The 14,938-nt window shown below is 39.5% G+C and overlaps 1 protein-coding gene across 1 annotated transcript in view; it reads left to right on the top strand.

Annotated features, from left to right (window-relative positions):
* The first annotated feature begins 1,002 nt into the window (after positions 1–1,002).
* The window catches only part of IL1RAPL2 (interleukin 1 receptor accessory protein like 2), a 648,978-nt gene continuing 635,042 nt past the window's right edge, over positions 1,003–14,938 (top strand). Inside the window, exon 1 of the mRNA XM_021678366.2 lies at positions 1,003–1,316. Coding sequence (XP_021534041.2) covers positions 1,003–1,316 — 314 coding nt within the window. The remainder of the gene's footprint in view (positions 1,317–14,938) is intronic.

Genomic DNA, 14,938 nt, shown 5'->3' with positions numbered 1-14,938 from the left:
CTAATTGTGTTGATTAGCATATTAAATTAGCCAGTATCTCATTTCCAACCATTCTGGAAAAGAGGGAATTTACTGCATATGTTTTTCTTTAATGGTACACTTACCCACCTAATAGTATTTGATTAAAGCTGACATTAATATAATATATTCCCATGAACTAACACCAGCTGAACAGCAAGGGAGGCCTTAGGGTATTAAAAAAAAATCGAACTGTGATTAAATATCTGCTATTAATAGGTCATACCATGGAAAACTGGCATGTAGAGAATGGCAAATAATCACTTTAGGTGCCTACTGCTTCCAACTTTTCTCAAAGGCAAATAACACAGTCGTTCCTGTCACAATTACAGGCAGAGGCAGTATAGGCTGGGGGTTAAGAACACAGTCTGTAGAGTCAGAGACTGGTTTTCTACCACTTACTAGCTGTGTGACCTTGGGCAAAGTCACTGAACTTCTCTGAGTCTCCGTTTTCTTGTCTGTTGAATAAGACTCATAAGTGAATCTCAGGGCTGCTCCTAGGTTGTACAAGGGTCCCCTGGAAGTATTTCCTTTGTGGGGCTCCTGTCCAAACAATTGGAGTCATCTAAAATCTACATGTCAGTGTCATCCTAGCAGTCCAATCTCACACAACCCTGTGAAACCAATACCATATGACTGGCAGGAGTAATCCATTTGCCAGGCTACTCTGCTGGAATTGGGACCTAGTAGTGGGGCCCCAGGACAAGCACATAAGCACCAGGGCTGGAGCTCCTTGGAGGATCCAGTCAACTCCCCGCAGAAGGTTACTGTAGGGAACTGGAAATTCCCCTGAGGCACAGAGCTAGAATAGGGATTCTGACTGGCAGGCCCAAGGAGGATGCTGATCTATCTCAAGGGATCACTGGGAAGATTAAATGAGGTAATCTATGTAAAGCACTTGGCATGCAAATTCTGTGAAGCCTGGCTCACAGTAAGTCCTCAGTACATGTTGGCAATGATGGTTGCTCTTCATTAGTATTAGCAATGCTCACTGCATTTCATGCCCAATCTGGTTTTCTTTCAGTGGATGGCTGCATTGACTGGTCAGTGGATCTCAAGACATACATGGCTTTGGCAGGTGAACCAGTACGAGTGAAATGTGCCCTTTTCTACAGTTATATTCGTACCAACTATAGCATGGCCCAGAGCACTGGGCTCAGGCTTATGTGGTACAAAAACAAAGGTGATTTGGAAGAGCCCATCATCTTTTCAGAGGTCAGGATGAGCAAAGAAGAAGATTCAATATGGTTTCACTCAGCTGAGGCACAAGACAGTGGATTCTACACTTGTGTTTTGAGGTGAGTGCTGCATGAAAATGTTGCTCAATACCATAGCTGGTAGTCTTTTGATTGGACCTGGAGTGAATAGAGGTGTGGCTCACGTTATACGGTGGATATATTGAAAGGTTGCAGTGCATGTAGAGCTTCAGTAAATTCAATTCTGATTATTTGTTGGAACTAGACAGTAAATTCTTATCAAATTTCAGAAAATGGGACTTTTTTTTTTTAAAAGGTTTTATTTATTTCACAGAGAGACACAGCGAGAGCAGGAACACAAGCAGGGGGAGTGGGAGAGGGAGAAGCAGGCCTCCCGCGGAGCAGGGAGCCCGATGCGGGGCTCGATCCCAGGACCCTGGGACCAGGACCTGAGCCGAAGGCAGACGCTTAATGACTGAGCCACCCGGGCATCCCCAGAAAATGGGACTTTCGTTTACTGTGTATGCTCATATAATTTAGAAAAGTTTGTGATTCATTTCTTCTTCAACTCACCCATACCTTAGGGTCTTATATTAACAATTGTATTTTAATAGAGCCAGTTGGCTCAATGATCTTAATATCTGACCATAAAAATGGCCTAAAGTATCATTTAGGCCAAGGTCTCTCTTTTTTTGTTGATGGAAAATAGCTTCAGATGCTACTGGGAGATCTCTTAGCAAATGAGCTACTGTTGAAAGTTTTCACATAATTTGCAATATGAGCTTGAGTCCACCGTATCTAAATATTCAACATGGAACCCTGTAAACACATGGTCATCCTGAGTTCCTAGGTCCTTTACAGGGAACATATCACAGATACAATTCATTCTTGCAAGGAGTTTACTGTGAAAAGCAATCTGTTTTATACTTTGGGATTCTACAATATGTCCTTCCTTCCCCTCTGCCCTGGTGCTAGAATCTAGGATCTAGAATCTCAGATAGAGACTGCATTAGGTATTGAAGTAGATAACTGAGATGACCTTTAAACCACTTTTCATTTCTGCCATTTTGGGAGTCTTTGATCTTGCTCACCAGGGACTTACACTCTATTATTTGATTTTAACTTCTTGGAAATGCAGACCCTTCCTATTTTTGTCTCCTGTGGACTTTGATGCCAAAGCTATGTGTCACCTCTTCATCAAAAGCACTTCGAAACCCCTGGTGAGGCCTCATTGTTCAAAAGGCCAGGAGAACAAGGTGGTGTATAAATAATCTTCCTGATGCTCTAGGCATCACTTTTGTACTTGTGTGTTTTGAGGGGGGAGTGTTGGGGAAGCAAGTGGTGAGTTTAGTTTCTGTTTGTGGTGGGCAAAAACGCCAGGATATTGGCAGAAATTCTCATCACATCCTTAGTGATAATCAATATTTTCACCTACTTGGGTATCTCTTGGCAAAATTGAGAAAAGGATGGTAATTCAGCTTCAGTGACTGACACTATATTCTTTAGGGTGCTGCTACTCTTTTCCTGCTTACCTCCACTCTGCCCCCCACCCTCATTAAATCCGGTAATCTAAAATAGATCCCTTTTCCTCCTTCTGATTCATTTGCTTTTTTGTTTTTTTGTTTTGTTTTCATAGATTTAAAATTTTATTTGCAAAGCATCAGTTCACTATATAGATGTTCTATACTGATAATGAATTATCAATTTAATTATTGCTTATTTTCCTTGCCCTGCTTATATCCCCATACTTGCTACCCCTCTCCTCTTTTCTCTCCTCTAACCGCCTTCTCCTACTCTGAGCAATGTTAATAATCTAGTGTGTATCCTTGCATACCTTCTCCCTATTCTTTGAAATATATATACATGGGGGATTTTCTCCTCATTGTTTTGCAAAATAAAAAGAAGAGTTACATATTTCTCTGCATTTTCTTTTCTTAGAAAAATACATAGTGGGAATCTTTCCAAGTCAACTGATAGAGAGTTCACTCATCCTTTTAAGTATATAATATTCTGTGTTGCTTAGTAGTGTATGATACCACAATTTGGTCAGTTATTTTCCTATTTATTTGCATGTATTTTGTTTCCAGTTTTTTGTCCCTATAAAATGTGCTGTAATAAAAGAGCCCTCCATTTGCTTTTAAATAAACTTATAAATTTTAGAACAGTTTTAGATTTATAGAATTATTGCAAAGAGAGTACAGTAAGTTCCTGTATGCCCTATACCCATTTCCCCTTTTATCAACATCTTACATGATTATGGAACATCCGTTACAATTAATGAACCAATAGTGGTACATTATTATTAACTAAAGTCTATACTTATTCAGAGTTCCTCAGATTTTCCTTAATGTCTTTTTGCTATTCTAGGATCCCATTTGGGATAACACATTACATTTAGTTGTTAGGTCTCCTTAAGTTCCTTTTGGCTGTGGGAGTTTTTCAGACTTTCCTTATTTCTTAAGACCTTGACAGTTTGAATAGTACTGTTCAGATATTTTGTAGAATGTCCCTCAGTTGTGATTTATCTGATATTTATTTCATGGTTAGATGGGGATAATATGTTTTTTGGGGGAAGACAACAGATGTAAAATATTCTCCTTATATCATATCAAGGATACAGAGTTTCAGTATGCCTTATCACTTTTGATATTGACCTTGATCACCTGGCTTGAGGTAATATTTTTCTTTCTCAACAGTAAAGTTACTTTTTTCCCCTCTTTTTTCCATACTCTTCTCTTTGGAAGAAACTAGTTATTCACAGGCCATATTAAGGAGTGGGGAGTTATGCCCCACCTCATCAAGGGCAGAGTAGTTACATAAAATTGCTTATAATTCTTCTGCATAGAATATTTGTCTCTTTACTCCTATTTATTTAATCAGTATGGACTCTCGGATATTTATATTATACGTTAGGTAATAATCCAATGCTACTTTATTTTCTAGCTCAAATTCTTCTACCTCTGTCCATCGGGAGTTCTTTCGGTTGGCGTATCTGTTCCTTTGACATAACCTCATTGTTGTGTGTGTGTGTGTGTCTGTATGTGTGTATGTGTGTATTTTGAGCATTTCTTTATATTTCAGCACTATAAGATGCTCCAGGCTTATCTTATATATTTCCTGCCCCAGTCCTAGTCCTGGCCCAGCCACTTTTCCAAGGAGCCCTCATTCCTTTTATGGAGAATGGCATTAGAAACCAAGATTTCCATGCTAAGTGTGCTCATTGCTACTGGGGTGTGATTGCTTCTAGGCCTTCTCAGTTGACAGCCTATTTGCTTTTATTTTTTAATTTTTAAATTTTTTTAAAGATTTTATTTATTTATTTGACAGAGAGAGACACAGTGAGAGAGGGAACACAAGCAGGGGGAGTGGGAGAGGGAGAAGCAGGCTTCCCGTGGAGCAGGGAGCCTGATGTGGAACTCGATCCCAGGACCCTGGGATCATGACCTGAGCTGAAGGCAGATGCTTAACGACTGGGCCACCCAGGTGCCCCGCCTATTTGCTTTTAAACAAAGCCTTGCAGTATTTCATGCACAAGTGGGATTTCTCAGTGCCCCTGAAATCCTTCCCTGCAGGTGGCCCTCTCTTTCAAGTACACATCAGATTAAATTTGTATCTATTGTAGATATCATCTAAGTCAGTGGTTCTTAACTCACATGTAGATCAGTAGAAGAGAAAAGGATGATATCACACTGAGCAGAGGCTTAGATTCATGTAGTAGATCTTTTATTCATGCAGTAGATCTTAGGGAGTGACTGGGATTGATGGGGTGGGTGAAACTTGAATATCATACCTCATGTGTGCCTTGGTAAGAAAAAAAAAAAAGTTTGGGAACCACTGTTCTAAAGGAAGCAACAGTTGTTTTGTCAAATCAGAGATAGAGATAATCTCTTTCAGAATGATACAAGTCATGTAGCTGGCATTTGGCTGTGTATGTTTTTCAGATATAGTACTAGCCACTGACTCCAAATATGTGCCAAGTGAGAAATTCAGTCCATATAGGTGATTTTATGCCATTATCAAGAGAGTGACATTTATAGTGAAAAAGGCTCTGAATTTGACAATATCTGTATCCACCTAAAATCCCCAATTAGATACCGCTTTAAGGTAATTATAGATGATTTTTTTCTATGCATTATTGACCTCATTAAAAATTAGTCTGTTAATTTCAGTGTGTTTAAAAATGCAGATATGAAATATTTAGTAATATTATTCACCCATTTGAATCATAGCAAGAGAAATTTACTGTTTGTGATCTTTCTGTAGCCAATCACTTATTTTTATGTTTTTTCTTTGGCCAGTCTCAAGAGTGGTTAGTTGAATTTCTCAGCATGTTAGTGAAGGGTTATAGTAATAGAGAAATGATGGAGAAGTGAGTCATATTTTGAGAGGCAGTGCCAGTCCAAGAATTACTGTCTCCCTTGCTTCCCACCTGAATCTTTTCAGTGGAGGCACTTAGTAGGATAAAAATGACAAGACTAATCTTATTTGACAAAATCCCACATATCACTTTGCCAACAACTTGGAACAAGGGATGATTTAAGCTGTGGATGAAGACAGATATATTTATATAATCCTGAATTTAATTCATAGGTAATGAAAAGAATGACTAAGTATTATCAAACATCTGTAGAAACCTGAGCGTTTGGGTATCACAATGGCCAAGTGAAGTGAACCAGTTAATAGCTTCAAAAACCATTATGACCATTTATCTCTCCAACAAAGTAAACAGAACAAGGAGCCCCCTTCCTAAATGGGAACATAGTCCAACTATTTTTGGTCTTTAGTAATCATTGAAATAAATGAGGTTCTCAAAATCTGAATGTCTCATAAACTCTTTCTAAAGCATTCCTTAGTGCATTTATCCAGCCCTGAGGCATGGCACTTGCCTTGTTATTCATCACATTTTAGTGATTATTACTCCAACAAAACAACATCATCAGAAAATTTGAGGCAGTAGAGGTATTTGAAACAAGAAATGTAGCATGTTGCTAATTATTGAATCTGTACAACTAGTATGTGAGGGTTCATTATATTGCTATTTTTATTTTTGAGTATGTTTGAAATGTTCCACAATGAAAAATAAAATAAATAAATATAAGTGCACAGTAACTTTGCCTGATTTTAATGGCCCAGTTGGTTAAACATCTCATCTCCCTTGGGCTCAGGTCATGATCCCAGGGTCCTGGGATCCAGCCCCACATCAGGCTCTCTGCTCAGTGGGGAGTCTGCTTCTCCCTCTCCCTCTGTGCTCTCTCCTTCTGTGTCCTCTCTCTAGCTTTCTCTCAAATAAATAAATAAAATCTTTGAGAAAAAAAAGTCTTCTCAACTCCACTTCCCCTGCCAGCCACTGCCCATTTCCTTGCTTCCATTTGCAGCAAAACTATTTAAAAACAAAACAAAAACAAAACTGCTGTCTTTAGAGTCTTGATTCTCTATTAAACCCATTCCAATTAGAATTTTACTTTCACTACTGCACCAAAATTGCTCATATCAAAGTCTCCAGTGCCTCAACGATGCTAAATCCAATGGTCAGGTCAATTGTCACTCTTTCTTTTACTTAATCAGTGCCCTTGGCACAGTTGATCAACCCCTTCTTTTTGATATATGTTCTTTACCTGACTTGCAGAGAATTACACTATCCTAGTTTTCCTTCTATTCTATCAGTTACCCTTTCTTAAGTTCCTTAGCTGGTTCCTCATAGTCCCCCTTAATGTTAGGGGGGCCTGGGGCTTGGTCCTTAGGTTTTTTTCATCTCTATCCATACCTACTCCCTCCATGATTTGTTTATACAGTCTTACAGTTTTATATACTATCTGTACACTGATAACTCCAACACGTATACCTCCCAGCCCAGATCTCTCTCCTAAAATACCGAATCTTTTATCCAATAGACTTTTCAGCATCTCTGCTTGGTGTCAAAAGGAGTATGTCCTAAACCGAACTTCTGATCTTCCTCCTGTCTTTTCACAGGTTCCTAGAAAACAAAACATGAGGCAAAAGCTAATGTGTATTAGGGAGTATAATCCCAAGGACACAATATATTTATATATTTCCCTTTTATATATAATATATTTATAATCCCAAGGACACGACATATATGTATATATTTCCCTTTTCCTATAGGAAAAGGGAAGTGAGGCAGGGGAAGAGGGAGGTTATTTCAAGATAGTTGACCTAGGAGGAGAAATAGAGAATTTATCTCTCAGCTCCCATGTCCCATTGGTCAAAAGGTTATCCCACAGGGTCTTTTCTTTTTTTTAGATTTTATTTATTTATTTGAGAGAGACAGAGAGAGAGAGAGAGACAGAGAGAGAGAGAGAGAGAGAGAGAACACAAGCAGGAGGAGGAGCAGAGGCAGAGGGAGAAGCAGATTCCCCACTGAGCAGGGAGCCTGATATGGGACTCAATCCCAGGACCCTGGGATCGTGACCTGAGCCAAAGGCAGATGTTTAACCGACTGAGCCACCCAGGTGCCCAGGTATCCCACAGGGTCTTAACTGCCTCAAACTTTGGGGATTGCACAGACTGTGCCTTCCATATCACTGCTATCACTCTGGTCCAAGCCACCATGTCTTACCTCTGTTGTTGCAATGACTTCTAATTGGTTTCTCTGCTTTTCTACATGTCTCCCTTCAATCTGTTCTTAATACCAGCAGTCATATAATGTTTCTATTGTACTCAGGACCTTCCGATGGCATCCCATTTCATTTGGAATTAAAGCCAAGACCTTACTAGGGCTTACAAGACCCTCTGACCTTGCTGTTTCTCAAACAGGTATACTCTCAGACAGGTATACTCCAGCTTTAGGGTTTTTGCACTGACTGTTACCTCTGTCTAGAATGCTTTATTCTCCTATAGCTACATGATTAACTCCCTCATTTCCTTCAATTATACAGTTTCCTCTATTTTAACCTTATCGATGCATCTTCCTTGGCTATTTTATTTATATATAATCCTAAGATTCTCTTCCACTCAGTCCCCATCCCCTGTACTCTTGATACTTCTTACCTTGCTCTTATTTTTTCCCGAGCAATTATAAACTTTTATGATATATATAATTTACCTATCATATTTATTGCTTATTTTCTATCTCCTTATGCTAGGATTTAAGCTCCTTAAGGATAGAGATCTTTGTCTATTCTGCTTACTAATAAAGCTCAAGGGCCTAGAAAGTATATGGCACATAGTAAATGCTCTGCAAGTGATTATTGAATGAGTGAATGAGCTATGTCTCAGTTAAAGTTGGGCAGCCACCTGACATTCAAATTATTGTTACCATATAGGAATATAGGCCAAATATTGCCAGATCTTCTGATTTTTTTAAGAAAAACCTGAAATCTGAATATTTATATGAAATTTCCCCATTTTTTTAATTTTCTGGGCTCCTCTTCCAAGAGTCCCTACTCAGATTCAACCAGTAGACTCACAGTTTACAAACTCTGTACTACTAGGTTTTGACTCCAATATTAACCGAGGGAGTAATGGTGTATTTTAGTTGTGTGACCTGAGCCTTGATTTCCTCACCTGGAAAATGAAAATTTGTTTATTCAACTTAAGATATTTTGAACACTTGCAGTAGGTGTTTGGCGTATAGCATTGAACAAGACAGATTAAAGTTCCTACTCGCCTGGAACTTACCTTCTAGAGTGGGAAAAACATACATTCACAAGACTATTTTGGGTAGTACTGATGGTGAGACTTAAAAAAAGTCATGTTACAGAGTGACTGGAAGGTTGTTTTTGGTTGAGTGGTCAAGAAGGGCCTCCCAGAGAAAGGGACTTATAAGCTGAGACCTGCATGGCAGGAAGGATCCAGCCTTGTGAAGATCTATGGGAACAGTGTACCAGTCAGAGTGAACAGCAAGTACAAAGGTCATAAAACAGGAACAGGCTTGTTATATTCAAGGAAACTAAAAAGGCCAGTCTGGGTAGAGTACAGTGAATTGAGGGAAAATAGTATTGGATAAGGCTGGAGAGGCAGGCATAGGTCAGATCCTGCTGCATATTGTGGGCCAGAATAAGAAGTTGATTTTTATTTAATCAGAGGCAAAAGGAGAGTGTTATAGTTCGTCCGTTTATTTATTTTTTTTTAAGATTTTATTTATTTATTTGAGAGAGAGAGAGAGAATGAGAGAGAGAGAACATGAGGGGGGAGGGTCAGAGGGAGAAGCAGACTCCCCGCCGAGCAGGGGGCCCGATGCGGGACTCGATCCCGGGACTCCAGGATCATGACCTGAGCAGAAGGCAGTCGCTTAACCAACTGAGCCACCCAGGTGCCCCTCGTCCGTTTATTTTAAACTGGGGAATAACACGATCAGATTTCCATTTTTAAAAGATCACTCTGGCTGCCCCAGTGAGAATGGATTGTAGGGAGATAAGGAAAGAGACCAAGTTGGGAAGCAGTTCTATCAGTTGAGGGGAGATATATGATGCTAAGCTTGGATTGGGGTGGTAGCTAAGGAGATAGGGAAAGTGAATGGAGCCAAGATATGTATTGAAGGATGACCTGACAGGACATACTGATGCACTGGTTGTGAAAATGAAATAGTTGAATAAAGAATGACTTCTATGTTTTTGACTTAAGCAATTGAATAAATCATGGTGCTCTTAACTGAGAGAGGGAACACTTGAAGAGGAACAAGGATAATAGTGTCTACCTCAGGAAATGCTGATGAGCACTTAGCACCAAAGCTGACATAGAGTAAGTGCTCAACACATTATCTCTTATTTCTATTTTTACTACCGATACAACTATTACTACTAGCTCTGCTTTTTAGCCCTTATTGTATGGCAAACACTGTGATAGTCCTCAGTAGCTCTGTGAAGTAGGTCATATTATTGAAGATGTTAAAACTGGTACTCACAGAGGTTAAAGAACTTGCCCAGTGATACATGGCTATCAAATGGTGGAGTTGAGACTCGGACCCAAGTCTGTGTAGCTCACGCACATAATCAGTTTTTTTTTTTTTTTTACTGTATTTTCTTTTATTACCTATCTTTACTGTTCTTCATAGGTATTTGTATATTACAACAGATGAGATATGCTTAATTCTTGCCTGTATGAAGTTCTGTGATTCTGCTTTCAGTTTCCTTAGTGTAAAATATCATCTGGTGATGAAGATGAGATTCTATTGATTAAAGATGGACAAGAGAGGACAGTGAAATAGAGATTCTTAGTTCATGATAAGTGAGGATCAAGTTAAAGCAGAAATTTCCAGAGATAAAACCAGATTACTTGTTTTACAGAGTTTGAAACCCTTTGTGATCATTTATCAGTTCCCAAACATTATGTAGACATGCTTAAAAGTTGTTATTTCCCAAAAAATAAGAGATGGAGGAACCTTGCTGGATGTATATCCTTAACTGACTTTCTTTTGTCTGTTTACTCTGATTCGCAAATTTCCAAGATAGAAGATTCATGATGAATCAATTAGAGAAGCATATACATCAGTATATGACAAAGTGTTAGAATGAATATAATGAGGTATTATGAATGCAGGATTATGTTTTTCAAGAACATACTGCATGAAACCACTTCTTTCCATTCATCTTGAAGGTAAAATATTTCATACTGGTAGAAAAGTGAGAGAATATTCCTTCCTAACTACAGTTTTAGTTTGCTTTTTAATATAAGGGATACTTTTTAGATAATATCATTTCAGGTCTTAGGTATCTATTAGACACTAAACAAATATTTATTGAGCATCTACTCTGTGAAAGGTACTGAAAAAGGCAGAAGTAAATGACAGGCCTCCTGCCTTCTAACAGATTAAAACAGGAATTAGGACATGTATACAAATTACAATCAAACAAGTAAAACTCAGATAAAAGACAGGATTCCATGTGGTTCAGCATATAATTGTATCCTAAGAAACAGTATAGCAACTAAACAATTTTAAAAGTTTGAATATTTAAGGATTTACTATAGTCCTTTGAAAAACATCAAGGGGAAGCCAATTTGTAATGCCTAGCAACATTTAAGATCAGCTTTTCAGGGCACCTGGGTGGCTTGCTGGTTAAGCGACTGCCTTCGGCTCAGGTCATGATCCCAGGGTCCTGGGATCAAGTCCCACATTGGGCTCCCTGCTCTGCGGGGAGCCTGCTTCTCCCTCTCCCACTCACCCTGCTTGTGTTTCCTCTCTTGCTGTGTCTCACTCTGTCAAATAAATAAATAAAGAATCTTTAAAAAAAATCAGCTTTTCATATTACTTTCATGTTCAATATCTCTTACACACTACAGCATCCCAGAAAACTCTCTAATCACTCCTCATTCTCAACTAAAAAATTCACTCTGAAATGTATCCCCTGTAAGTTTTTCCTCATTTTTCCATTTTCATCCTCTATCACTTGTTTTCTTCTTTGTAAGAAGCTCTTGCTTCCCTTTCCAATGTTATTTAATTGAACTAGCATTGTTCCTTGCAATTTTTCAGCTTTCTGCCTATTACAACTGTTCTGCACAGTAAAAGCTCAGGAACTGATTTGGCATACTAAGAATCTCCACAGAAGTTGCTGGATTTGGAGAGACCCATGCATCCAAAAAGATGATTATCTTTAGAGGGCAGGGAGAAGGGGAAAGCTGCCAACACTAACTTAATGTCTTTTATTCCATCACACATGAGAGAAAGTGAAGTGCTATAAGAAAGATAGAGATAAAATAGTAGCAGAGAGTAAGGACTTATAAAATCAGGGATGTTTGAGATAGTTCTTTTTTTAAAGATTTTTATTTATTTGACAGAGAGAGAGAGAGAGACAGAGAGAAAGAGAGAGAGAGCGCACACACAAGCAGGGGGAGTGGCAGGCAGAGGGAGAGGGAGAAACAGGTTCTCCACGGAGCAGGGAGCCCGACGTGGGGCTTGACCCCAGGCCCCTGGGATCATGACCTGAGCCCAGGGCAGATGCTTAACGGACTGAGCCACCTAGGTGCCCCTGAGATAGTTCTTGAGGATCTGAACAGGTGGCAATAGTGGAGGCCTTCCCAGGCAGATGGAATGGTGTTCAAGGGCAAGAAGGCAGTAAAACATGGGCTATGCACAGGGAAAAACAGGGAGGTCCGTTTGGTTGGAATCTGAGTTTATCAAGGCTTTTTTACTGAATGTGAAACTAACAATAACTAGATATATTTCTGGAGCATGAGACTTTAAGAGACTAAGACACTGACTAGTTCTTAGAAAACCAGTTAAAAAACACAACTAATGAGTACCTTAACTTGTAGTCACATAACAGTGCAGGTTTTTAGCAGATGCTGTTTCCATGGAGAAAGTGTATGTTTAAAGGGAGTAAATTCCCTTTTCTGACTCCCCTTCTTAACAAAAGGAGATGCTGCTGACCTCAGCATTGTCACTCAGCATGTGCACTCCAACTTGTTTTCTCAGGGATGGGGGTGAATTCACATGGAGCCATCCCCTTTCTTTCACCACTGTGAAGAGTGATCCACTTAGGCAAGAGAGCTGCTTAAAGTTTAGTAGGTACAGTCTGGATCTATGGCTATGAAACAGAAAAGCTAAATAGGAGGGTGAGGTGGAGTTCCATATCACCTTGATCTCATTAACACAAGACCCAGGTTAACACTAATCTACATCTTATTTTGAGACCAGAACATACTCTTCACCACTAAGGCAATATACATTTATCTAGGTGGAGAGATGTCATATACATTTTGTTATTTTTCAGCCGCATTATTCTGCCCTTTACCAGGCCTTCCTTCAACTCCCCATAAAGGAGAGTGGTTTGGCCATGTTTCATATTTACATTCATCTCTTTTACTCTCAGGTGAAATCTCTCTCTGTACCACTCCCTCCCTCTCGCCTCCCCCTCCTCTTTTTTAACTGGGTCTAAAGCTTACCCATAGACTACCCTCCCACACACTTTACACACACATAGAGCAGAGCAGGCTTTCAATACATGTTGGTTGCTGACTCACTGGCTGGAAGCCTCTGATCACTAGGCTCTGGAGGTTTTTAATTTGGTCACAAGAACTCTTTTTCCCCCTGATATGTTAAATTTTGCCAATAGAAACAGAAATAGATAAGCAGGAAGGCAATTATTATGACAGTGCAAATAATGATGCTGGAAACACCACCATTTAGAGCAGGGTGCAAAGTCACAGAAAATTCTGATTTTTAAGGCATTTAGGGAAGTTTCCTATTAGGTAATATCTTTGTACAAATGCTCCAGCAAACTCTTGACTTTGATCCCGCTTGATATAAAGCAAAGATGAAAAAGCAGGGTTGTTTCTAAATAAAATATGGCTTGAGTTATTTTTACTTTCCATTATTTCATTTTTTTTATAAATCTTTCTACCAGCTTCTTTTTAAAAAAAAATTTTATTGTTATGTTAATCACCATACATTACATCATTAGTTTTTGATGTAGTGTTCCATGATTCATTGTTTGGGCATAACACCCAGTGCTCCATGCAGAACGTGCCGTCTTTAATACCCATCACCAGACTAACCCATCCTCCCACCTCCCTCCCCTCTAGAACCCTCAGTTTGTTTTCCAGAGTACATTGTCTCTCATGGTTTGTCTCCCCCTCCGATTTCCCCCCCTTCATTCTTCCTCTCCTGCTATCTTCTTTTTTTTTTTCTTAACATATATTGCATTATTTGTTTTAGAGGTACAGATCTGTGATTCAACAATCTTGCAAATTCACAGCGCTCACCATAGCACATACCCTCCCCAGTGTCTATCACCCAGCCACCCCATCCCTCCTACCCCACCCCTCACTCCAGCAACCCTCAGTTTGTTTCCTGAGATTAAGAATTCCTCATATCAGTGAGGTCATATGATACATGTCTTTCTCTGATTGACTTATTTTGCTCAGAATAACACCCTCCAATTCCATCCACGTCATTGCAAATGGCAAGATCTCATTCCTTTGGATGGCTGCATAGTATTCCATTGTATATGTCTACTACTTCTTCTTTATCCATTCATCTTTCGATGGACATCTTGGCTTTTTCCACAGTTTGGCTATTGTGGACATTGCTGCTATAAACATCGGGGTGCATGTACCCCTTCGGATCCCTGCATTTGTATCTTTGGGGTAAATACCCAGTAGTGCAATTGCTAGATCATATGGTAGCTCTATTTTCAACTTTTTGAGGAAACTTCATACGGTTTTCCAGAGTGGTTGCACCAGCTTGCATTCCCACTAACAGTGTAGGAGGGTTCCCTTTTCTCCACATCCCTGCCAACATCTGTCCTTTCCTGACTTGTTAATTTTAGCCATTCTGACTGGTGTGAGGTGGTATCTCATTGAGGTTTTGATTTGGGTTTCCCTGATGCTGAGCGATGTTGAGCATTTTTCATGTGTCTGTTAGCCATTTGGATGTCTTCTTTGGAAAAATGTCTGCTCATGTCTTCTGCCCATTTCTTGATTGGATTCTTTGTTCTTTGGGTGTTGAGTTTGGTAAGTTCTTTTTTTTTTTTAAAGATTTTATTTATTTATTTGAGAGAGAATGAGATAGAGAGAGCATGAGAGGGGGGAGGGTCAGAGGGAGAAGCAGACTCCCTGCTGAGCAGGGAGCCCAATGCGGGACTCGATCCCGGGACTCCAGGATCATGACCTGAGCTGAAGGCAGTCGCTTAACCAACTGAGCCACCCAGGCGCCCCTAGTTTGATAAGTTCTTTATAGATTTTGGATACTAGCCCTTTATCTGATATGTCATTTGCAAATATCTTCTCCCATTCTGTCGGTTGTCTTTTGGTTTTGTTGACTGTTT

Source organism: Neomonachus schauinslandi, chromosome X, assembly GCF_002201575.2.
Source record: "Neomonachus schauinslandi chromosome X, ASM220157v2, whole genome shotgun sequence".
NCBI lineage: Eukaryota > Metazoa > Chordata > Mammalia > Carnivora > Phocidae > Neomonachus > Neomonachus schauinslandi.
Note: the sequence above shows the minus strand (reverse complement) of the source record. Positions and strands in the feature narration are given on the sequence as shown.